The sequence below is a fragment of the Pagrus pagrus genome, assembly GCF_965226575.1.
Source record: "Pagrus pagrus genome assembly, chromosome: 11".
NCBI classification, from domain to species: Eukaryota; Metazoa; Chordata; class Actinopteri; order Spariformes; family Sparidae; genus Pagrus; species Pagrus pagrus.
Genome location: NC_140195.1, coordinates 29160976 through 29184834, shown reverse-complemented (window position 1 = coordinate 29184834; position 23859 = coordinate 29160976). Strand labels below are relative to the sequence as shown.

The window sequence follows — 23859 nt, the reverse complement described above, 5'->3', positions numbered from 1 at the left end:
CTTGTTTTTTTGAGTCTGGTCCTTCACTGTGTTGTCTGGCAATTGAGGACTGTTGCACTCCTATTGGCTGTTTGGTGCTCGTGTCACAGCTGCTACAATCTTCCCTGATTCAGCGGCGTCTCAAACTCCCCCCACCCCCGCCTTTTAGCTTCATTTCACCCTCCTATAGCTGCCCCTCCCCCTCCCTGCTCCTCCACTCTTAGAACACTGTGTACTGAGCTGAACATAAAGAGCACAGAACACTGACATATTGTTGTCGGCCGTGTTTATGCATGAGGCATTGTACATCTATACTGTAGGAAGTATCACTGGGGTTTCCCTGGACCCCACCCATCATTAATCTACACATTCCACTTAATCCAGAAGGCTAATCAGACTGTGAGCTTTGTTTCTGACCAGGACTGTGACATGGCAGCGCTGATCTCCTGTGGAGCGCTTTATAATTCAATCCTTACTTATTTAGGCAGGGGGTTTGCCACTTTCCCTCAGCCAATAGGATCACTGCCCTCTGTTATTCTTTCTGTATTATCCCTTTTAGCTGCTATCGCTGCAGCTGCTGCTCTTCCTGAAGTCTACAGAAAAAACACTCCAGACAGCAGACACTCACATGCACACAGTCCAAACATAAACTCCTAACTCACATAGTGGAAGCAGAAAAAAAACAGTCAGAAAAAAATTAGGGACAATCAATAATGTAAATCTTCTTCTTCTTCTTCTTCTTTTTATTATTATTATTATTATTGTGTTGCATTTTGATAAAGTTGGTTGATTCAAAGAGAAACAAAAAGAAACTTAGTAGATGTTACTGCTACACAGTACACTGTTGTGTCTTCACATTCTGTTGATAGTGTTAGTTCATTTTTTTAACGTTTTAAACTAAAATACTGCCATATCTTACAAATTGCATCATTAAACTCCAAAACACTGGAGGTTTGGGGGTGGTGATTGGATTAAAGCAACAGTTCAGTCATGATCTACTCACCTCCATGCTAATGGGAAGTTGGGTGAAGTTTGTCATCCACAAAACATTTCTAGAGGCTTCAAAGCAAAACAGTGTTGCAGTGTTCTCTAAATAACTGAAGTAGATGGGGACGTAAAAACCAAGAAAGGCATACAATAGCTCCATGTAGCTTGCCTGGTGTAATCCAAGTGTCTGAAAGTCCCAAGACCCCACTGAGCAGCTACAGTGAATATTTTGGTTCAAGAAAGGGTGCAAGTAATGTTTTTAATCTCATCTACACCCTATCTACTTCAGAATGCTGCATCGCTGTTTTGCTGTGAACCCTCAACACTTAAAGACAACAAAACTTCACCCCACCTTCCATCTGCATCTGGGTGAGTAGATTATGACAGAATGTTCATTTATGGGTGAACTGGCTAACCCTAACCCTTTAACTTCATTTAAGTTCATTATATAACAGAGTTTAATTATAGAAACAGTGTTGAGTGAGTTTAATTAGCAGTTAGCATAAAGAACCACTTTGGTCAAATTAAAACTATTCTTGTCACTTAAAATGACATTTGAACCACAGGGTTATATAAGTCAGTCTGGTCGTTCTGTAGAGCCTGACTGGGATGTTTACAGGTCTATAACTGTCGTCATTACAACAAAACACAATGCAGATTAATCTGTTTCTATCCTTTGTCCTAGTATAGCCTGTACTACAGTCTGCATTGTGCTCTCCGTAGTCTTTACATCAAAATGGGTGATTAGTAGAATCCTGAAATGGTCTTTGACATGAAACTCTCACCCTCTGATAACTGTATAGGTTGTTGTTTGAGTGATGATCAAAGATAGGCGGCAGACTGGTGTTTCTGGACTGAAAAAACTAAATCTGTGGGATTATCCAGTGAGGATCGAGGGGATTAGTGACAACCGTGGGAAACAACTTCTTCCATTTGGTGCCTGTGCCTAAACAAACAGTGATGGGACATGGACGCTGTAAAACAAACCATTTTGCTATGTTTAAATGAGCAGCACAGTCGCTACACAAGTCAACAGTTACAGACCATCACCGTCACTGGAAAATGTCTTCACTGCCTGTTTAACCAAACGTCAGTCAAAAGAAGAGTTAAGCTTTATATCCACATAATGAAGCTAGGTATACAGCTATATGGACTCTGAGTTCCAGGGTAACAACTGATCATGAACTCTAATCTAACCTCTGAATAGTTTTTACACAATAATTCAAATGAATAATTATGACAATAATACTAAAATAGACAATGAAGTCTGTTTTAGTCACTGTAAACAAAGTTCAGACAGGTAGACTCCTCTTTAGCATGCTTTGGCCTTTAGTCTATGACTCATACCATCGTGCCATTTACACTTTAATTTGCTGCCTCATTGATTTCAGCTGCTCACATCAGCAGTCAGTCACTATCCAGTAGAACAGTGACTCACCTTCACTGTTTCATCTTGCTGCCATCTTTTTAAAAATGATGCTTTCTCTGCCCTCAGTTCATTCATGCTGCTGTTTATGATCAGCTTCTTCAGCTTCATCACCTCATCAGTCTTCCAGTCTCAGAACAGCCATCAGCCACCACCACCACCAGTGTCTGGACTCCATGGGGGGGTTCTTGCAGCTGCTCAAGTGCCAAAGACTTTCTGATGAGACTCAATTATCACATCATCTGCTGTGGTAAACATCTTTAATTCATTCACTTGTCTCTCCTGATTGAACTGTTGTTGTAAAATTTGACATGTTGACTGCAAATAAAATGTTTTCTTCTTTTATAAATTCAGTGTAAATCATGTAATCAGTTGAAACAGAGTTTTCAAACAGCTGGTGAGTGCTTGCGTCTCTCCCTCTTCATCTGCTTGCTGTTGGTGACTGTGTCTATGCTGCGGCTGCTTTGACCTCAAGTGTGTGGCCTATTTTGGCTGTTCAAATTAATATGAAAATCATGAATATTGTACATGATTTTCTATGGATCATATAGACTGACCTCTCAGCACCTCCAACTGTGACTGACTTCGAGTGTCCCTAGGCAACCCCCACTGTAAAGACAACACTTCAGACATGTTATGCGATACAGTAGCTGCTTCCCAAAGCCAACAGGGTGGGAGCACCAGGTCAGTTGTCCCGGGCCGTGGGTCATGAAATGGCCCTCTTACCCTTAAAATAATCTGAGACTATCAGCTTCTGCCTTTACTCTTTGTGCTAACCTAAGGTAACATGTTTCAGGCGTGGCTCTTTGTTTCTCAAACACAAAGAACAGACTGATATCAACTGTCTCTTTTTTATGGGTGCAACAAACAGGGAATGAAACTTGTGAAAAAGTTTTGAATGTTTACATACTGTTGTAGTCAATGTAGTCAATCAGGAGTGGCTGACATTTCAAAATTTGTGGCCATACTGAGATTTTAAATAAATATTTGTTTACCATGAACCAAAACGTCCCAAGTTCACTTCTGGCTAGGGACCAATGGGAATTGACCTGGAGTATGTTTACGACTCTTAAAATATTAGCTGTTTGTAATTAAAAAAATTGGGAGATAAAATGTATATAGGTAATCAATAAAGGTTTGATATGAAAGAATTTAGTTAAACTAAAATTATCAATAGAATGTGAAGAAATAACAGTTTTAATAGCAGCTACACACCTGCTAACTGTAGCTGCCGTTAGCTAGTTATCTCAGGAACAGAATGGGATTTGGCTAGCTGGTTAGCATTGCTAACTTCAGTATATATTTTTGCAACACAATATATGGGCGTCATAACATTAGAAATGTTATTCACCTCCTGTCAATTATTGAGTTAAAGGTACTCTATGCAACTTTTGCATGAGCCAATAAACAGAGATAAAGCTCACATGAATTGTAGATGTAATTTAAAGCATTCATGTTTGTAAACATTCGAGCAAAACAGGCTTATATTTTGACTCATGGTGAGGTGAGAACAAGAAGAGCACATTGCCCATCCGGAAGTCCAATGGTTCAATAATATGGGACTAAATAACCAAAGTTGTCATTAAGAAAGCTGTGTAGTGCACCTTTAGAAAAGCCTTATTAAATATACAGTATACTCATTAAACACCTTTAAAGGGCTAGGTAAATATTTCCTTGATGTGTGAGGTACAGCTGGGAAAATTTGGGTTTGGGACCTCAGAATTTGAATCCTGGCTGTATCCATGCACACACACACACACACATACATATATACACACACATATTCAATCCAGACAGTCATAGTTTTATCATTTATTCCAAGAAAAGTTGTCAAACATATTTACAACAAAAAAAAACATGATGCTTTCTCAAACATCTAATGGCTCCTGTCAGCGTCATAATTTTACAGAACATCTGAAACAAACATTTCTGTACACACTGGAAATATGCACTAAAAGATAAAAATTCAAGATATTACACGCAATTATTTGAGAACGGTGTGGCTCTGTACGGTGTTTACAGTGAGGCAGTGAAACCTTTTGCATAGTGTAAAGTGTTCTCAAGTGGAATCATTACTAGTCAGAAGAGAGCTAAATGAAATCGCATATACAAAAATACAGTGACAGCAGGGCAGGTGGACCACAAGTTTTTGTATCTATGATTTAGTTGGAAAGATCCTCAGTTAGCAAATGCATCAACCACAGCAATGTCATACAGTCTTTTAACCATGTTAGGTTTAACGCTAAAAGCAACATGTATATTGAACAATGCTGAGCAGGTCAGAGGTTTAACATCCCACAGATGTATCTATGTGCTAAACTAGTCCTTTAGCGAGAAGTGAAAAATGAAAGATAACGCAGCCATCAAGAGAGAAGGTAACAGGTGTTTCCAGATGTAGTCATTCTAAAGGGAAAAGCTATGCGTCACTTGTAACAAGCAAAACAATACACAGGGAAGTCAGTCAGAGGTTGGTTCAGGATCGAAGAGATTGAGTCTGAGGTAAAAAAAAATCTATCCCACTGTCCCAAACTAACACAAGGCTGTTAATGAGAGGGTCAAGGTAGATAATACGGTTCAGAGTGCTGAGAATGAGGTAGGATCACACTACAAAACACCTCAACAGCTACTACTACTGCTGAGTCACTGGACTGTACCCAAAGCTAAGCAGTGCTATGAAGCCAAAAGGAGGTTTTAGTCATTCCTCTGGTCTGTGCTGGGGAGTGAAGGCCAGCAGCGCTTTCTAGGTCTGGAACAAATATACATTTATAATGTACATTGTGTCAGGCTCACCACTGTATGCTTTAAGTCCCATCTGTTTTCCTTTTTTCTTCTATCATCCTGGAAATCCTAGTTTCTTCAAGTACTGTGGACCAGTCATGTGGTTTGTGGCCCAATATTTTTTGGTTAACCCCAGGGTGCACATGTAGCGGTTTTCTTGAATCAGAGCACAAACTAGACATGATTTTCTCCCAACTCAGATAGTATTCTACAACCAACCACTGCCTGCAAGAGTTTGAAGCACTTCAATAAAGAGGGGAAGGAAGGGAGGAAGGAAGGGACAGTTAGGGTGCATAGCTCATGGCTGCTTTTGGGGATTATTTCCAGATGGAAAACCTTCAAATGTCCTGTGAGAGTCTCCAAATCAGATACTCTAACATTCAGCCGCAGATGGCTCAGTACTGCTTAGGTGTCAGGCTGTTCCCATAGAATGACCCATGAAACACTTTTCAAATCACACCAATCAGAAACCTTAAAACTCAAAAGGTATAGAGCACAGAACAATGGTCAGTAACATTTTGTAATAACCTCAATTTAACTACAGGTAAATCAATAGGTAAACTTTAGTTAATAGTTTTTGACTGTTACCAAACAATGAAATGCTTTATAAACTTGCATTCTCGCACCAGATGTTTAAATAAACCTTTACAACTACTTAATAAATGGTTTAATAAAGCATTTCATTGTTTGTTAACAGTGAAAGAACTATTACTTAAAGTTGAATTAACCATTAATTTACCACGAATTACCCATTGACTTGATATCCTGAACTGTATTTAAAGTGTTACTTCAACTTCTGAGGAATCCTTTAAAGCCACACTCATCATCATTGTAAAGAACATTCAGTATAAAGTCACCAAAACCCACCAAATGATCATGATTGTTTCTTGGTCACACGTTCATTTCACAAATATGTTAATACTAAGCTTTGCAGTGATGATAAACAGATATATGCATTTTGTCCAACAGGCGTTTTTTGGATTCAACAGGAAAGTAATGCCCAATAAGACCAGTGATTGCCCTGCCGGATATTGTTTGGTTACAAATGTACAGTATTTTATGGAGTTGATGCAGGCCTGCTACTTCTTAGGTGTGCATTCTGTAGTACACCTTCAAAACAACATAAAAAACTGATAGTATTCACATTTATTCTGCCTCTGCCTCCGGAGTATGGCACAGATTTGTGAAATATTCTTGTAAACCTTCTTTGCATGGGCGTTCATGTGACACAGAAACAAAATCTTAGGATAATTATCATTATCATCATATCATATGATTCATTTTAGTTTAAGTTTTTTGTACATTTCAGCTCCATCACCACAATTGCACTTTAATTTTTAAGCAGACGGGGGCCACAACATGATCTCATTCTCACTTGACATTATTGCCTGCCATATTGTTTAAAAAGTGTGACATCATTGAAAGCAAAAGATTCCATTGGTCAATTGTGAATTTCGCCAAACAGAAAGCTGCATTAGAAAACCATGGTTTCTGTCTTGGTGTTTGAGCTTTCACTTTAACCCGCGTAAAGATTTTATTTAAAGATCCAATCGCACTTCTGTGTTTCATCTTTAAGGCACGAGGTTGTATGGAGCAGTGTGGGAAAGAGAAACTGCTATTGTCATCGGTTGTTCATAGTTTTTCACATACTATCATCGGTTTAATGATGGGTAGCCCATGCTTTGACCTTAGAACACTGGTACAGTCCGGTGCAGTAACCTGTGCCACAGCCGAGTACATTACAAATGTTAAGGAAGAGCAGGCCTGTACTAGAGCTGTTGGGAACAAAAATCAACAAATATAAAACAATAAATGTCATAAACCATCCAGACACTGGTATTATCCACCAATTAAATGTCCTCAGCTCTAAGGTGACAGTGATTGTAACAGGATGGTGCTGGAGTGCTCTGTAGTCTGATTTGCATAATGTTCCTGTCCCAGAGTTTGGAATCATCAGCTGATCCTTTACTTCCTGCTCAAATTATGATTGTGGATTCTTCACAGTTCAGTTTGTCAGAGTCCCTTTTTCCATTGGAGTCCACGTCCATGTAGTAAACAAAGCTGCAGAGACACAAAGATTAAACAGGTCAGCATGGAACAACAAAGGCTCAATCCCAATACACCCTGCTCCCCTGCCACTCAGTCCTTCCCCTCCATTTTACACAATCATGCCTCAGGGTAGGGTGCTGCAATTCTTGCTGAGATAGAGACTGAGGGTTATGAGAACTCTCAATGTATTATGGTCCTTTTCTTTATATAAAAAAGACGCTTTAGTTTGCTGATATCTTGGTAGATAACTTTCTAGCTAGCTAATGTTACCTTGTTATTGCTGATTTGTTCATGACAGTCTCACATTTTGACATATTTCCGTCAAATGATGACGTATGAGGGTCTTGAAGGGTTGTCCCATTTCATAAGGGGAGACTTCAACCACTACATCTGTAACTTTATTCCGAGGGGAAAGGGGGCACTAGAAAACAAGGGGTATGGGGTGAAAAATTGGAAATGTGAATGACTGGGAATATTATTTCAAAGATAATGTTTTATTTTTGTGGCTGTATGGAGTCACTGGCTGTGTCACAGTATAAATATGCAGCTCTTCCACACCTGCCTCCAGCACACCACCTGTACTTCCTGCCTGTAGATGTGTCCAGCTTTACTTCAGTGCTGTGTGCTAATAATAGCCCAGTGGTTGCATGCCACAGCTTGGCCTAGCAGTGGTTTGTTCCTCTTCTCATAGGTTGCATAACCTCACAGCACATGGTATGAACACAAGTGGGTCAGCTTAGCAGGATGCATGCATGATGGACATGCTGAATAAGGTATGACGTGCTGAATGGAGACATGGAAAGTGCTTATGTCACTGCTGATGATAAGCACTTTTAAATCTACACATATTTACAGTAAGTTACAGAATACTGTTTATGTCCTATTGGAAAAAATGTGTCCTAAAGGCAAATACAAAATTAATTCAGACTGGCTATGAAAACACAGAGTTAGGTCCAGAGGATTCCACCAGTGGCTGATTTAATTGTTGTTCTGACTTAAACTCTGTTTTCCTTTCATCTGCCAACATACTCTGACCAAAAGTGTTGTTGCTGATGAGTTCACAGTGCTCTGCAGTGTCTGTCTGAACTCACTGGCATGGTTCTAATTCTTTAACACTCAGCAATTTTTTTTCATCTCTTGTTTTAACAGGAGCAGCGCTGACCGTCCTCTCTGAGGGAATGTTGTACCTATGTGTGAACTATCTGAACTTTAATGAGCATGCCTGACATACCTGAATTTACACCCAAGCATGGATAAATCATGGAACTCTCTGACAGCTGACTACAATCACTGCTGCGTATGTAGCTCTGCTGAGGGCTTCCTTTGAGACAGTTATTGGTTTATTGCTGTGCTTTCTATTAAAGTAAAAGCATGCACACTAACAGTAAAACTAAGTATTCTGAAGGAATGTTTGCATGGTAAATTGTAATCTTTTGAATGGACTTTAGAATGATAGGTTAATGGCAGACATTTTAGACGAAAAAAACATTTCTATGATTATGAGTAGAATAAAAGGCTCCAAATGCACTCAGGTAGTCTGGAACATGCACCAACCCAAGCTGTAAAACTGGAATGTGGTCTTAAGATGAATGCAACACTTGAGTCATCGTGTTCTGCCTGTGTCAGCAGTGGATAAATTTAGCCACAGACCTGCTGGTGGCTATGACACATTTTGAAGAAATGGCCTATAATCCTGAAGTTAAATATCAGTTTCTTTCCAGGGAAATTGTAGGGAAATACAGGGACATAAAACTAAATTGGAATAAACACATGTGGCTGACAGTTGTAGTAGTTGTAGAAGCACCAGCGGAACACAAACCATTAACTCGATGGTGTGACTGGCTGTATTGATTTCAATTGAAGTCTAAAGCTGGGTTGCACCAACAAGGATTCATTTCACATAAGATTAGCTCTAATCAGAGTTTAGTAAAATTAGGTTTAATGAATAAATCTAGATTTAAAATAAAGCAGAGCTCTGTTGACCCATTCAAAATTAATCTCTGCTTAGTAAAGCGAAGTTTATTTATGTAAACCAAATTTCATCTCAATCAATGTGTTGATGCTGCTGAAATGATAATATTATAATAATAATTAATAATAAATATATGAATAAAATCAATTTGTGTGCTGCTGTGAAGGGGAAACACGTTTTGGCTGCTCTGCATTTCTTAGTAAAATATCATGTTGTTTGCTAGCTAACTTAAAAATTAGCTTAACTGTTTGTTACATCATACTGGTTTTCAGCTGTTTCAGAAGCCATGTTAAGTTACTGCTTGTGAAAACCCAGTATTCCCTGATTTAGCTGCTTTATAATAAAAGCTTTTTAATGACAAAATGACATAGAGCTTTTATTGTGAAGAATTTATAGGAAATTAAGTTTTACCAAATTAGTGGAGATCTGAGGGCGCAGATTCTTCAATAATAAAGCCAGGGGGAAGAGTGTTTACAGCCGCTCCTCTGACTGCTAGTCACAGCCATGGACCAGCCCGCTGCCTTCAAATGTCTTCTGCTCAAGACAAATTTCTGAAGTTAAAGACACACCTTGGAGCTGGTAGGCCTGTTGTCATGGAAGTATAAATCTGTGCAGAGTCAAACTGAGTCAAGCCAAGCTAGCACATGTGGAAATGCCTGATAAGTTTACCAGCTGCATCTCCTCCCCTGCCCTGTCTGACAGTCGGTCCAGTCTTCCTGCTCAGCTCCAGAACTTACTTAACTGGTATCTTGATAAAAATTCAGCAACATCATGAAACTCATTTGGTTTGAGTCCATCCCTTAATTTTATTCCAGTACCTTGACTATTTTGATCAGTTCATTAAAAAAATACATGCAATTTTAAAAGTTAAAGCTCCTCACGTGTGAGTTTACAGATAATACTGGATCACAGTTTGAACTGGAGTTGAAAGTTTTGGTGCAACAGAATTCTATTTAATCTAGCTTTGGAGGGGGAAAAAAACTAAACTGAAGTTTAAAGAGAGGTTTAAATTTTAATCTAGTTTTATAGTTTTGTGCAAAAGAATCTAAACTTAAATCATGAGGTTTAAAAGTGAATCCTTGTTGGTGTTCTGTCAGATGTGTCCAGTGTTGACAGCCTGTACCTGTCTCCTCTGATTGATTGTTCTGTTGGGGACATTGCTATTCAGGCAGCTCTTTGACTGACCTCAACATTAGCGTCCCCTTGAGAATTCACATTTTGCCTCCACAGTCAGAGTATGGGCAGCTGTTCTTTACATTTTCAATACATAATGGACCCAGTGTGCTTAAGTCCTACTGGTCCATACAGTGTGTGCTCTACAGGCGTTGAAATATAAACATGTTTCAAGCTGTTAACAGCCACAGTTGAAGGCAGAGGGACGAGTCTTACTTCATAAAGAGGGGCAAGATGAAATGGAAGCGTAGGAAGTCCTTCCTTAGTCAGTCAGTAAGTCAGTCTGATGATCAGAGAAGCAAACTCAGTCCTTAAAGGATCCGTTCACCCAAAAATTAAAATTCAGTCATTTTCTACTCACTCCCATGCCAATGGATAGTCAGGTGAAGTTTGTCAGTCCACAAAACATTCCTGAAGCTTCACAGCCTCAGTCTCTAGAAGCCCTGATATCCCAAATTGATTTGAAAAGATGCTGTTTATACCCCCTGTAAAGATGAACTCTTCACTGTAGCTGCAAGCTAAAAGCTCGAATGAGCACCCCGTCTGAAGTGGCTGCACAAGCTTGATCAAGCATCAAAGATGCAAACAACAACTTTTTTCATACAATCTTGGATCTCTGGGCTTTTGGATCCATTTTATGTTTTCTTTCAATAGTTTTTTTACATTTTAAAACAAGTCCCCATCTATTTTCTAGGATACATGGATTCAAGTCCCTCACCTTGATGTCCCACAACAAGACAGTAAATCTGTCAGTTCCATTGGTGCTGACCTCTGACCTACCAGCAGAGGAGGGGGTAATGACCATTTCCTCTACACAGTAGTCAAGACACACATTATTAGCCAGACTTAGATCAACAACACACTGACCAAAAGGTTACAGTCTAATAAGTCAGTTTGTTTTCTGTGGTCTGACCACTGAAACCTGATCAAACTAACATGGTACAACATCTAAACAAACAAACCCTCACTGAAATCAGCGGATCAGTTTCCTGCTTCTTTCTCTGTTGGAGTTATTAATTCTATGTAAATAAGCAAAATGAAGGAAACGAGTCAAGGTCGAGGCCCAGCAGATCCTGGACTAACATTCGGCCTGCTGCCTATTCAACCATCCTACCAGCCTTTTGTTGTTACATAACTTAAAAGCAGAATACCTCGTAAAAAACCGGCAGGGACCGGTATCTTTGGGGAAGTGGTGGGGGTTGATTTCTTGTACGCCTGGGACACTGTGGCAGCTCTGTATGATAACCAGTTGGAGAGGCAGTGTTAGCGTTTTACGAGTTTGGGGTGGTTTTGTGGCTGGGAGGCATGCAAAGCAACACATTCCACTTGGCTGGCATTCACAAAAACTGTTCATTATGCAAGTTTAGGTGTGTGCCTCCCAGTTCCTCGTCATGCAAAACTGACAGAGCATTTCCAACAGTCCACGAACAAGCAGTCCAGAACCCTAAGAGGTTTTTCCTGATAAATAACTTAAATAGTTCGATAATTGATTAATTAATATTTTTTGGGTTGATCAATAATCAATTAAAGTATGTCATTTGTGCCAATAGGGGTCTCTCAATCAAAACAGAAGACATAAGTCATCATCATCATGGGAGTTTTCTGTCTTCACCATTAAACAACCACCAATGCTGATGAAAATCTATCTGACATGACTCAGTTTACGGACACCGTAGTGTTTTAAAGTTTTAGTCATGCTCACCGACTTCCTTCCTCACTCTCTTACGAAAAGCGATGGGTGACCAAATGAAACCGTTGGTCTGGGACAATGGAAGTACACAATATATAAAATATACGACAAAGGTCTAAAGGTTTAGACATAAAATAACTACTTTGTCCAAATTCAGAATACTTAAGAATTACATAAGTACTTAAATAATACTAAGTCCTGAGAAAAGAGACATTTGACTAATGAAGGCGCAATCTGGTCCTGAAATAAATAAACACATGCATATCTCCAAAGCTTCTGCAGCATTTCAGAAACAACAGCTGAAAATGTGAACGAGGATAAATATTTTCTAAGGCCAAGCTTAAAGGTTTGTTCCACTGCTTGTTTGTGTGACCATCTGCGATCCCTCCGGTAATCCTGTCATCTTGAAGTTCTTATTTTTGTATTTTGTCACGGGACAGAGCGCACAGTCAAAAACAGCAATGACACAGCAAATCCAAAAATCATACAGTAGACCAATCTCTGCTGTCTGCACCAGTTGCTGACCACACCTCTTTTCATCTATTATTTACACGTCAGAATAAAGCCCGTCAGCTTTAATAGAACTGGTCCAACAAGACTGAATTGTCAACACAACAGTGGAACCACAGAACTACCGAAGAGAATCCACTAAGAGGCCAAAATATTACCACGTACAGCACCTGCAGTGAGGCTGTGAGGAGATTAACACGGTGTTAAGAGCTTACAGCCTATCAGGTCCAACAGAGCCACCATGAATGGGGACAGTGGAGTGGAAAAGACCTGGATCTGTGTTATTCCAGAGTACTGTGGGATGGCAGGGTTCCCTGGGCTGAACAGGGGAGCTGTAAGGTCCATCATAAATTGTCGACTTTTATGAGAAATGGCATAATAAAAAAGGAAGGGGTCAGATTACTGAAATGGCTTGAGCTTTTCACTCAGGCTTTTCCCTTCACTCTCCAATTTTGAATAAACACAAGAACACAAAGAGTTGCTTCACCAGAATCGTTTGTGTAGGAACTCGTTTTTGCGGTTCTCGCTCTGGACCCTGAGGGCCCTGAGGAAATATTTACAACCTTCTCAGCCACTGAATGCTCGTTTTTACGACCATGTTACATAAGAACGCCAATGTGCTCATCTCACCCACTCCCAAAAACTCGTAAAGGTGGCCTCTCTCTGGCATTTCTCAGCCCCTCTGTAATACCCCCCACTGACAGAGCCAATAAGGAACATACTGTACCCTGCCTTCAAACTGCTGTCCAAACAGCTTAATTTCCTTTAGAGGAGCAAGATCAGCATTCTCTCAGACCCTGATGCCTTTGTTCAAAATGTATGCTGCTTTGGAGTATTCAGATAAGATGGGAGAGAAAAACATCAATCCTGCTTGAAGGTATAAGTATGTTTACTACAGTGCGTGGAGGCATTCTTGCATGCAGTGCAAGGCCAACACCCTGAAAATGCCTCAACATGTAAAGAGCCCGTTCATGCTGTCGATGAAATCAAAAAGGATTCCCAAAGTAAAAAGTGTTCACGTGGGCAGGGCCGGGGCTTATAGTGCTCTGGCCTGGTTTAGACTGAGGCGGCACATGGCTGGCAGGCAGCGAGAGGACAAAATGTTCCAGACGCAAGCCTTCATAAGCCCTCAACCTGGAGCAGCACTCTCATTGTCCAGCAGAGGGGAGAAGGATGGAGGGGGGATGACAGGGAGGATGGGTGAGATAGATGGGCAAAACACATGGTCATGATACAATGTTGACAATACACATTTTATATAGATGCTCCACTCCTGATCCATGTCATTACTAATTATGTAGTAGTGCCAAAAGACAGCATCTTCTCCAACTCCATAACTGACTGCAGCTCACAGAAAGAAATCTAGTGATGGTATGTACCGAAGTACATTTTCAAGTGCTGTACGTAAGTATAAATTAGAGGTACTTTACTTGAGTTTCCATTTTCTGCCACTTTATACTTCCATTTTTACTCCACTACATTTTTTTATAGCTTTATTTGATAGAAAAATTTAACAATATCAAGTATTAATCAATTACTTTTCAAGTATTTCAATGCTACATCAGAGCCACAGCAGTGCATATTTAAAATAATTCATTCTATATCATTTAAAAAACACACCGATTCAATGAGGCCAATAACTGGCTGACCAGTGTGTACATACAATTAAATATTTCATTATTATAAAACATATGTTTGATACTTTTGATACTCAAGTACATCATGTTTTGTTTAAGAGTGTAAAAACACAATTGATAACAAAAAGAACCTGCCAAAATACTTTGTAAGTCATCCGTGTATGTTTAAACTTTTTCGGATAAACTTAAGATTGTATGTAAACTAGGTACATTTCTGAGTAACGTTCTGCCTCTGTTTAAATAACTTAGCTAGTACCAAAGATCTACTCTGGCTGTTTACCATTGTCCTATGTATTTTTGTTACTTATATGTTTGTACTCTGAGAAAATTACTTTTGATAGCTAAGTACACTTAATATCAGATACTTTAAAACTTCTACTCAAGTACTATTAGTATTGGTGACTTTCAGTTTTACCAAAGTAATATTTAAGCACAATAGCTTGTAGTAGTAGGACTTTTGGGTACTTTTGGGTACACTGATGAAATCGCAATTCCCCTTAGAAGGGACCTTCTCATATGGATTATTGTCAGCAGTAATTGTGCATAATCTCTTTTCATGATAGCACAAACCCAACAGCTCACCAGCTGTCGGGTTTGTGCTATCATGAAAAGAGTAGAGCAAACATGGGACTGACAAATGATCAGGCTCAGGCTTCGGCTCATAAATCTATTAATATTATTCGGAATTGGTCTGTATGTCGGTCAATAATTAACATCAAATTGCAGTATTGAAATGTAGATGATATGTTTGAGGTAAGGGTTGGGCAATATATTGATAGTATATGGTTATCTTGATATGAGACTATGTATGGTCTAAGATTTTGGACATCGTTAAATCATAATATGGTATAAGTCTTTTCCTGGTTTTAAAGGCTGCATTACAGTAAAATTATGTCATTTTCTGGACTTACCAGCCTGTTCTAATACTTACCTTTACCCACCCAGTCATTATATTAAAATTACAGATGTAATAGTTTAATCAAAAATATGGTGATATTGGATTTGTCAGGCAGTCCTAGCATTTATGCAGTGCTTTTGAGGAGACTTATATCGAGATATACTGTATGTTGCTTTTTGTGATATAGGCAAAAAATATTTCAATATTATTTTAAGGCCTTTTTTGCACAGACCTATTTGAGTTAAAGATGTAACGTTTAGAGCCAAAACAATTTGTCATCGATTGATTCATTGATTCAAAAATAAAATAATAGAAGTGAAACCGTCCCCACACGGGCTGCACAACATCCCACAGACTCCTGAAGAAACAATACCAGCCCCATTTGTTGTCCCATCAGACTAAAGATAGTTTCTCTTTTATCTGTACGTGTGAAATCTCATCGGTGATCAGCGCATTGTCACTGTGCTGTCGTCAGCTGTCCCCTAACTTAACCAGCTCCTGACATAAATACACATGCAGCAGTAACAACCTTCCCCCCCTCCACTGTTTACAGCCACTAATCCCTCTCTCCAACAGATGACAGGTTTTCCCATTGAACCAGTGCAGGGCCATGGGTCTGTTGCGTAATATGCTATCCCATCATGCAAGAGAACGAGGCCAATCTGCAGCAGCGGACTAGCACGCCATGGCGCCTTCACAGTACATCGGAGGCTCTGCTGACAGCTGGGAGCCAAGAGGTGTTACGTCATGGGTGATGGGGCAGGGTCTCTGGGAGGGGCTTACAGTACGGGGTAAACAGAGAATGGTTGTAGGATTGGAGAGCTAATTGTCAAACAAATGACGGGCTTAGTCCTGGTCAATGGAGGGTTCAAGTTCAAACAAACAGACGCTAGGTTCGGGTCAGTGAACATCCACTCAGCGGCTGATTGATGTGCCGAAAAGAAGTTTCCGCTCTAAATAGCAAAAAGAGACAATTAACATCTTACAGGGACACCTTTTCTACACTGTCCCTGCAGCACACCCCTGCTGAGTGTGTATGACTGTTTGGGGAGGGGGGTTTCTTCTCTGATATCCAAAATATATTCCTCTTTAGAAAGTAGTGAGGAGGGGGAGGTTAGGTCTTGAATCTTTAATCCTTTTAAAATTAAAAGTGTCACTTCCTGTTGGAGCATTTCCAAAAACTCAATGAAGGTGGAAGGTATATGTTCTGTCATAAATCATTAGTTTTATGCTCCGACAACTGTCATTTAATTTTCATTGAATTCTTATACAAGATAAGGGATAGAAAGATAAGGGTATTTTGCAGCAACAGTTTGACTCTATTCCAGCGGCTTTTTGTAGGTGAAGGTTAGATTCACCAAAAATAAAGATTCCAGAGTTCAACAAAAATGACCCTCCTTTAGGGATTTAACAGTTAACAGCAAAAGACCGAAATACAGTTTTTCTTATAAAGTTTGGTTTCTCAAACCTCTTCCCAAGCAAGTCAATAAATGATCTCTGTAAAAGAAAATAAACTCATCTCCAACACCTGTCTACATTAATGCAACTGAAGCTTGGTGTACAAATCTGACATGCAAAACAACATGCAACATGCATGAGTCAGCAAGCAGCAGATAGTGATACATTTGTCAGAAGTGGCTTGTCGGAATATTCTCTGGTGGGAAATAAGCCAGGTCACTGTCAGTCTGGTGCAACAGTCGGTACTTTGATGGAAACAGGAGTCAGAATGCAGTGTTTTAACAAGAGATGCAATTAAGTGTCAGGTGTGATTATGAACCAGGTAAACTCATTTACAAAACATGTCAAGTTAATGCCAAATTCCTGTTGATTCATCTTGACTGTTGATGCATCTCTGCCAAAAAAATTTCACACACGCACACAGACTATACACATTTCATTAAAGCCAGGCAGTCTGCCCTCAGGCCCAGGGTGTACCCTGCTTGGTTCCCAGTGCCGATCTCAAAGTTATCATCCCTTCTGCTCACACACTAGCTGTGCTCTTACACCACACTCTCCACCCTGAGGCCATCAACACACCTCCTGTTACCTAACTTCACCTTTAACTTCTCTTCTGTGTTTGTTAGTTGGTGAGAGTCATATTCGTCCTGCAGTGACAGGCATAGTTAGTCAACTTGTGCACCTCAGTCCTCCTGTTAACTCTATAAATGGCTCAGTTTTATGTCTTGACGTCAGTGCTCTGCAATGGATACTTTCACTTTTGTTAATCCTGTTTCCTTGACAGTGACGTGGGAAGCTTTGGCAGAAATCAGGAGCAGCAGTAAGGCTTAGGAACTATTTGGAGTTAAGGGACTGGCCAACATGTCGCCTCATGTCTTGTCAGCCGCTTGTGGTTCCCATGGTCCAATAGATCATCAGACTCGCCAAGAGAGAAAATGAAATATTTTTCTTAATAGTTTTCCAAAAGGATATTTCTAGTTTATTACAACTTAGATCTTATTTTGGAGGTTTTAGCTATTTAGTTCTCATCAGTAATGTTAACACTGTACTAATGAAGTAAATAGATTAAATCTCAGAGTGCGGCGACATCAAATCTCCAGGTTGGCCATTTCTCCTTTTAGTAAGAAAGAAGAAACTAAAGTTGAACCAAACTCTCCACTGCGAGGGCCCTGACACTCTAGGCCATCAGTGGCTCTAGTTTTTGCGGTGTGCCTCGCACTTTTGGCATTAGTCAGCCCTTGTCAGCAGCAGTTTTCCTCTTGAATGAGTGATTATCAACAACTTTTTAGACAGAATCATTTTCTGTTTTTCCTCCTGATAAAGTGGTTTCAACAATAAGGAAAATCTGACTACTTGTGATTTTGGATCCATTGGACTTTGTTGTTGTGATGCAGACATATTCCCACATCTTTGGGGAGGACATTATCAGGACAAATAGAAATCGTGACCAAAACTACAACTAAATATAACAATTCAGTTGGGATTATCCTTTAAGAAATCCTTTGACCAAAGGGAATAAAAATGCTTTGAATGATGCAAGTGGTTGTTTTTCATGACAGACAAGCTCTACTAGGTTTTATTTGTGAAATCTCTGTGCTAATGTCAACGTGGTTAATGGAAGTAATAAAAATGGCTTCTCTCTTCACTGTAAATAATGGCAGTGAAAGGACATTTTTGAAACACACAGTAAAAAAAAGTAGTAAACCATTAACAACCAGTGACTTCTCACCCCCAGCAGCAATTAAATGAGGGACGTTCCAGCTGGTGACCGGGACAGGTAAGGCTAATGGTGTCAGCTCAAAGGAAGATTACCTGTCTCAGCCGTGGGTTACCAACGGCCAGTGCTCCCTTTCAACCAGTAGCAGTGAGTCCAGTGTCACGGAGGAGCCTGAGGGGCTTCAAGCCCCACTAATCACTACATTAGCTCTTTTCACTGACTGCTCCTCCTCTGTGGTTTAATGCATGCCTGTTATTTGGTTGCATATGACTAACTTAAGAGAACATGCCCAAAGTTGGTAACATAGTTAATAACTAATAATTTATCAAGGGAGTGGAGCTTACCTGGGAAGGAAAGGGGTCCCTTCTTTGACTGGTTAGGTTAAGAAAGGAGAGGTTTTGGGAAGATGGTGGCTGTCACGCAGCACACGTGACTTGGTCCATCCGCACCTCCAGCTGGAAGGCGTCCGGCCGGTCCTGAGGGTTGACTGCGAGCATGTCCTGAAGGAGTTTCTTCACCCCCTCAGACATGGAGCTCCTGGCCTTCTGAGGAATATGGAGAACCATTTTGGGGTTCTCCAGCAGAGCCTCCCCGACAGGTACAATCTCTGTGCCCTGGCGTATGTAGGTGCCCAGAAGTTCACGCTTGGACTCTGCGTCGATGAAAGTGATCCGCTCGACCATTGCCCAGATGATGATGCCCAGGGCAAAGATGTCAGCCTTGGCTGTGTAGTGGCCCTCCCACACCTCAGGGGCCATGTAGAAGTCCGAGCCACATGCCGACGACAACCAGAACTTGTTTATATTGACGATGTTGTTCTGGTTGCTGCCTTTGCCACCCGCTCCCAACACAGGGAGGTCTTCACTATTCTTGGAGTTTAGGCCAGCACAAACTTTACTGAGTCCAAAGTCAGCCACTTTGAGAACAGGTGAACCAGATTTCTGTGAGATCAGAATGTTGTCTGGCTTCAGATCACGATGGACGATGTTGTTCTTGTGCAGGAAAGCTACAGCACTCGTCAACTGGCGCATAAAGCTCCTGTTGGTCTGGGGGTCGGGCCGGCGGGACAAGATGTACTGGTTGAGGTCCCCGCCCTCACAAAACTCCATGACGAACCAGAGATAGCACGGCTCCTCTGGGCAGCCCAGGATGCGCTCACCTGCAGCATGCAGATTAAAAATGAACACATAAGACCTGATTAGTGAGATAGTGGCTGTCAGACTGTAAAATTTAGTCAGTTCATTAGCCCTCAAAACAGTGGCGCACCATGGCCAAACTAAAATTCACTCCAAACTTCAAACCCACAACAACGACTCATACACAAGTCAAGTACGCACAAGTACAGTGCTACTCTCAGTGTTGTTTCAGCACAGTATTTGACATGCAAATTATTTTCTGACAGAGCTACGAGACTGAGACTTGCTCTTTATGTGTCTATTCATTTTTAGAATTCCAAAGCAACCACAAACATAAGTTGTGGTGTCTGTAGTGTGTACAATACTTCAGGATTTCCTCTTCAGTAAGCAACACCGTTATCAGTGGTTTGTAAATGCATACAACAGATACTATCATGATCTGTTGATTCAGCTGTGTCACTCACACTTCAAAGAGTGTCGCGTTTGAAGTTTCAATCCTCAAACCTTTACAAATTTCACTTATGGCTGGGCAACATTGTTGTCTTGTGACTAACTATCTGAGACAAAATATTGTTATATTGTGATGTGGCATAAGGGTTGCCTTTTTTCTGGTTTTAAAGGCTGCATTACAGTAAAGTGATGTCCTTTTCTGAACTTACCAGCCTGTTCAAATTTTTCTTATACTTGTCTTTACCCACTTAATCATCACATCCACATTACTGATGAGTTTTTTTATCAAAAATCTCATTGTGTTAATATTTTTTTGAAGTACCAATCGTCATCCTAACAATGTTGTCACAATATCAATATCGAGGTATTTGGTAAAAAATATTGTAATTTTTTATTTTGTCGCCCACTCCAAGCATCTATGAAGTACTTTTGAGGAGATTTCTAAATATCAAAATGTATATTTTGTATCACAATAATATTTACATATTATGTTAAGGCCACATCGCCCAGCACTAATTTGCTTTGCTAATAAGCTTCCTCTATCCTGACACATCTCTTCTTGTGATCAATTCAGTTAGCAGATGATGGCATAAACATACTCACACTAGCTAAATATATGGCCTTACAGCACCTCTGCTCTTTTAGCCCTGGAGGTGGTCTTTGTTTCAGTGGAGGAGGATCACCTCGCCTTGTAAACACTGAGGGAAAACACTGATGGTAGGGCTATAAATCATGGACACACTAAAGCCAGACCAAAACAGGATTTCTGAGGCCGATACTGTCATTGATATTTCAGAGTTTAAGAAATGAGCTGATATTTGTTTTGTTAAATAAACAATCATTTTGGTTGATATGGATCCCTTACATTTGGTTAGTAGAGCTGTGAGCAACATATGAGGTGAGTGAACACATTAGTCAGTGCTGCTCCTACATGACCTCAAACATATCTTTGACATTTATCTACTGACATTTGTTGTTTCTTATTAGCCATCATATATGCCGATATCAACATAATGTATTAGTGTGTCACTTTCTAATGACACTGGTTATTTTTCTCACATATCACCTCATAAGGTCAACTACCTGATCAGACTCGTTATATAAAACTATTAAGAACAGGACCCTAAAGTATTTTACTGAAAATGTTAGCACTTCCTGAATCCTGTCTCTTCCAACAGCTCTAAGAAATGTAATGAATCTTTGAGTTAGCAGTGAAATAGGCTTTCAAAATGTCCAAACTGCTTTGCTCTCCCACACTGACCTGCCCTGATGTTCCCTCTGTGGGTTGCTGTTTATGACTATTTGGCTTTTCACTTTATGTCTTGGTTGAATGGACACAGATAAAAGCATAGAGGGCATAAAAATTAAAAAACAAGTCCTCTGCGTTATTCTCAAAATCCTGCAAACAGTCTGTATTATCACTTGATGGCCGCAAAAGATGTCAGCTCAAAAATAATATTTCATCTCAGCAGCCAGGCTATTAAAAAAAAGAGACAAAGACTGCAAAATTTAACAACACGGGTTAACATTGGTCTTTAAATGCAAAATTTAAATTTTAAAAGACATATGTCACAGTTGTTATCTATTTCTATTAGCCCTGCTGAACAATAACAAAGGGAGTCATAAGTAGGTCAAACTGGATTGATGACAACAATGACACTAATAAGGGTAAATAAAAATGTAGCTTTCATAACATAAGTTTTCAGAATTTCACTAAAATATCCCACATTACACTGTAACATCATTGTTCAAAGTCTGAAATTTCAGTAAACAAGCAACGGCTTAACATGGTGTCAAGTAGTACACTGTGTTCTCTTGTGAGCAGAGGGAAACACAGTGTACTCTCTGTGCCTGCTATAGGTAACGTATAGCTACGTCACTGGCAGAGAGAGGGCTGCCATGTTATCAATGCTACTTTTAATTCACAAAATCCTTTAACAGTGGATTAGCCTTCCATCATACACACTGTTTATAGCACATTTTTATCACATTATTTAGTTTTAGTACAGAAAGAGCACTACACATCATCCAAACCATATCATTAATGTATAATATTAAAAAAGACGACCTAAATAACTGCAACAAGCACTGTAAACTGCATGTTTTACTTTTTTATTCATCTGTGGCTGAGTGTGATTTAGTAAAGCAGGGCCACAGTTTGGGTTACACTTACAGCCACCAACTGCAAACCCACATTGTTGGGTTATATAAGCTGAAAACACATTTAACCACAATGTAGATGCCATTAGTGTGATTTTATTGCAACATTTATAAACTGGGCTTTTAAAAGAAAGGCTCATAAAGTTTGATCTTGGAGCTTAAGCTGGCAAAATCACTGTCACTTTCTGAACTACTTATTGAGAATCATTTTTAAGGCATGTTTTGGACTTTTTGGAGCTCATTTGATTCCCTTTCATGCAACCAGGCTATTTCTATTATCTCTGTCGGTATTAGTACCATTTGTTACGTGGCTGACTGCTAACAGCTGCGGAACAAACAAGACACAAGCCTGTCTACCTTTGAGCGATGTCTCCACCAGTCGCAGGTACTGTTTGGACCTCTTGTTCCCATGGCTCATCTTCTGGGCCAGGCCGTTCCTCTGCATGACACACTCCTCCAGCTGGACCACATTCTGGTGCCGGTTCTCCAGGCTTGTCAGGGCCCAGAACTCGGCCAGAGCTAGCTCTACGTTTTCCGGGGCGTCGCATTGGAGCCTCTTCACCGCCACCCTGGCCCCTGTTTTCCGGGCTATAGCCTCATACACCACCCCGTAGCTTCCCCGGCCGACCTCTCGCAGCAGGCTGTACCGGGGAGACACCACGACGGCGGGCTCGAGTCGGTCATTTCGGAGGAAGCTAATGGAGAAGCAGTCGTCGTCGTCCTCTTCCTCCTCCATAGGCTCCGTGTGGTTGTTGTCCTCCACCGTGCGGGAGCGGAGGATTCTGCCTAACGTGAGGTCCCGCTTCATCTTTCCGGCGGCCACGCTCCGCCTGCAGCCCCGCATACCACCGCTTACCTTTCTCCTCTTCTTCCCGTCGCAAATATCCATAACTTCTTTTTTGTTGAAAGTAAGCATGAAGGGAGGACGTGTTTATCTTTCATTACTTTAACGCGAAACTACTATAGTTTGACGTCCTGACGTCTACGTGGTTGCAGCTCGGACAGGTGAAGCGCCAGCCTGTCAGTGCGGACAGTGTGGACAGTTTGGACAGTCTTACAGTTTACAGTGAGCAGGCTGGTGAGGAGTCACAGGCTGCCCAGCTGTAGTAAACACAATGTTCCAGCTCAGACTACACAGAGAACAGAGGGCGGGCTCGCTCTGCGGCTCCGACACACGCTGATTGGCGGAGAGATAAAACGGCTCGTGGAGGACCTGTAATGATCCAGAGAGGTGGAGAATACAGCGAGCATGCACTGTTTGTTTTTATTTTGAAATAAATGCATTTAAAATAAATATCAGCCGTGATAAAGGTGCACTGACACTGAAGTTTCTGGTTTTAAACGCCTTATTAGGCTAATACAAACTCAACCGGTGCAGGCTCCTCCGTGCACGCTGCGCCGCTCTGTGGCATGCACAAGCACGAGAGGGGCGGGGCTTGAGCACGTGTATACAGGCATGGACAGAGACCACGGGCTCAGCATCATGCTCAGAGACCATTGACAAACAGGACACACAGGTATGCAGGTATCCAGCTGCTGAGGACACCACAGTAGGCTCCCCCTCCCCCACCCCACCACACAGAAAACACTGACAACACTTTTTTTGTTTTTAAAGGGCACTATATGGTTTTGGAAATAAATTCAAACTAAAAGATATTTACAATATTAATAATCCAAACTCTGAAATATACATTGTTTTTCCCATAAGTGAATAAACAAGCTGTTCTCAGAGGAAAATAAGGTCCAAGAACACTGTTTGAAGCTAGAAAGGTGGCAGGGTCCGCCAAATATAAACAAATACAGTATGAAATTGTCAAAACACAAGATTGGAAGTCAAAT

The 23859-nt window shown here is 40.6% G+C and overlaps 1 protein-coding gene across 1 annotated transcript; it reads right to left on the bottom strand.

The window, feature by feature from the left end:
* Positions 1 to 4189: 4189 nt before the first annotated feature.
* stk35 (serine/threonine kinase 35) lies at positions 4190 to 23295 on the bottom strand. Its single transcript, XM_084367116.1, has 3 exons — positions 22378 to 23295; positions 18619 to 19433; positions 4190 to 7231 (listed from the first exon to the last, which is right to left on the bottom strand). The coding sequence occupies exons 1-2, from the start codon at positions 22934 to 22936 to the stop codon at positions 18691 to 18693; spliced, it is 1302 nt and encodes a 433-aa protein (XP_084223242.1). The 5' UTR covers positions 22937 to 23295; the 3' UTR covers positions 4190 to 7231; positions 18619 to 18690.
* Positions 23296 to 23859: the final 564 nt, after the last annotated feature.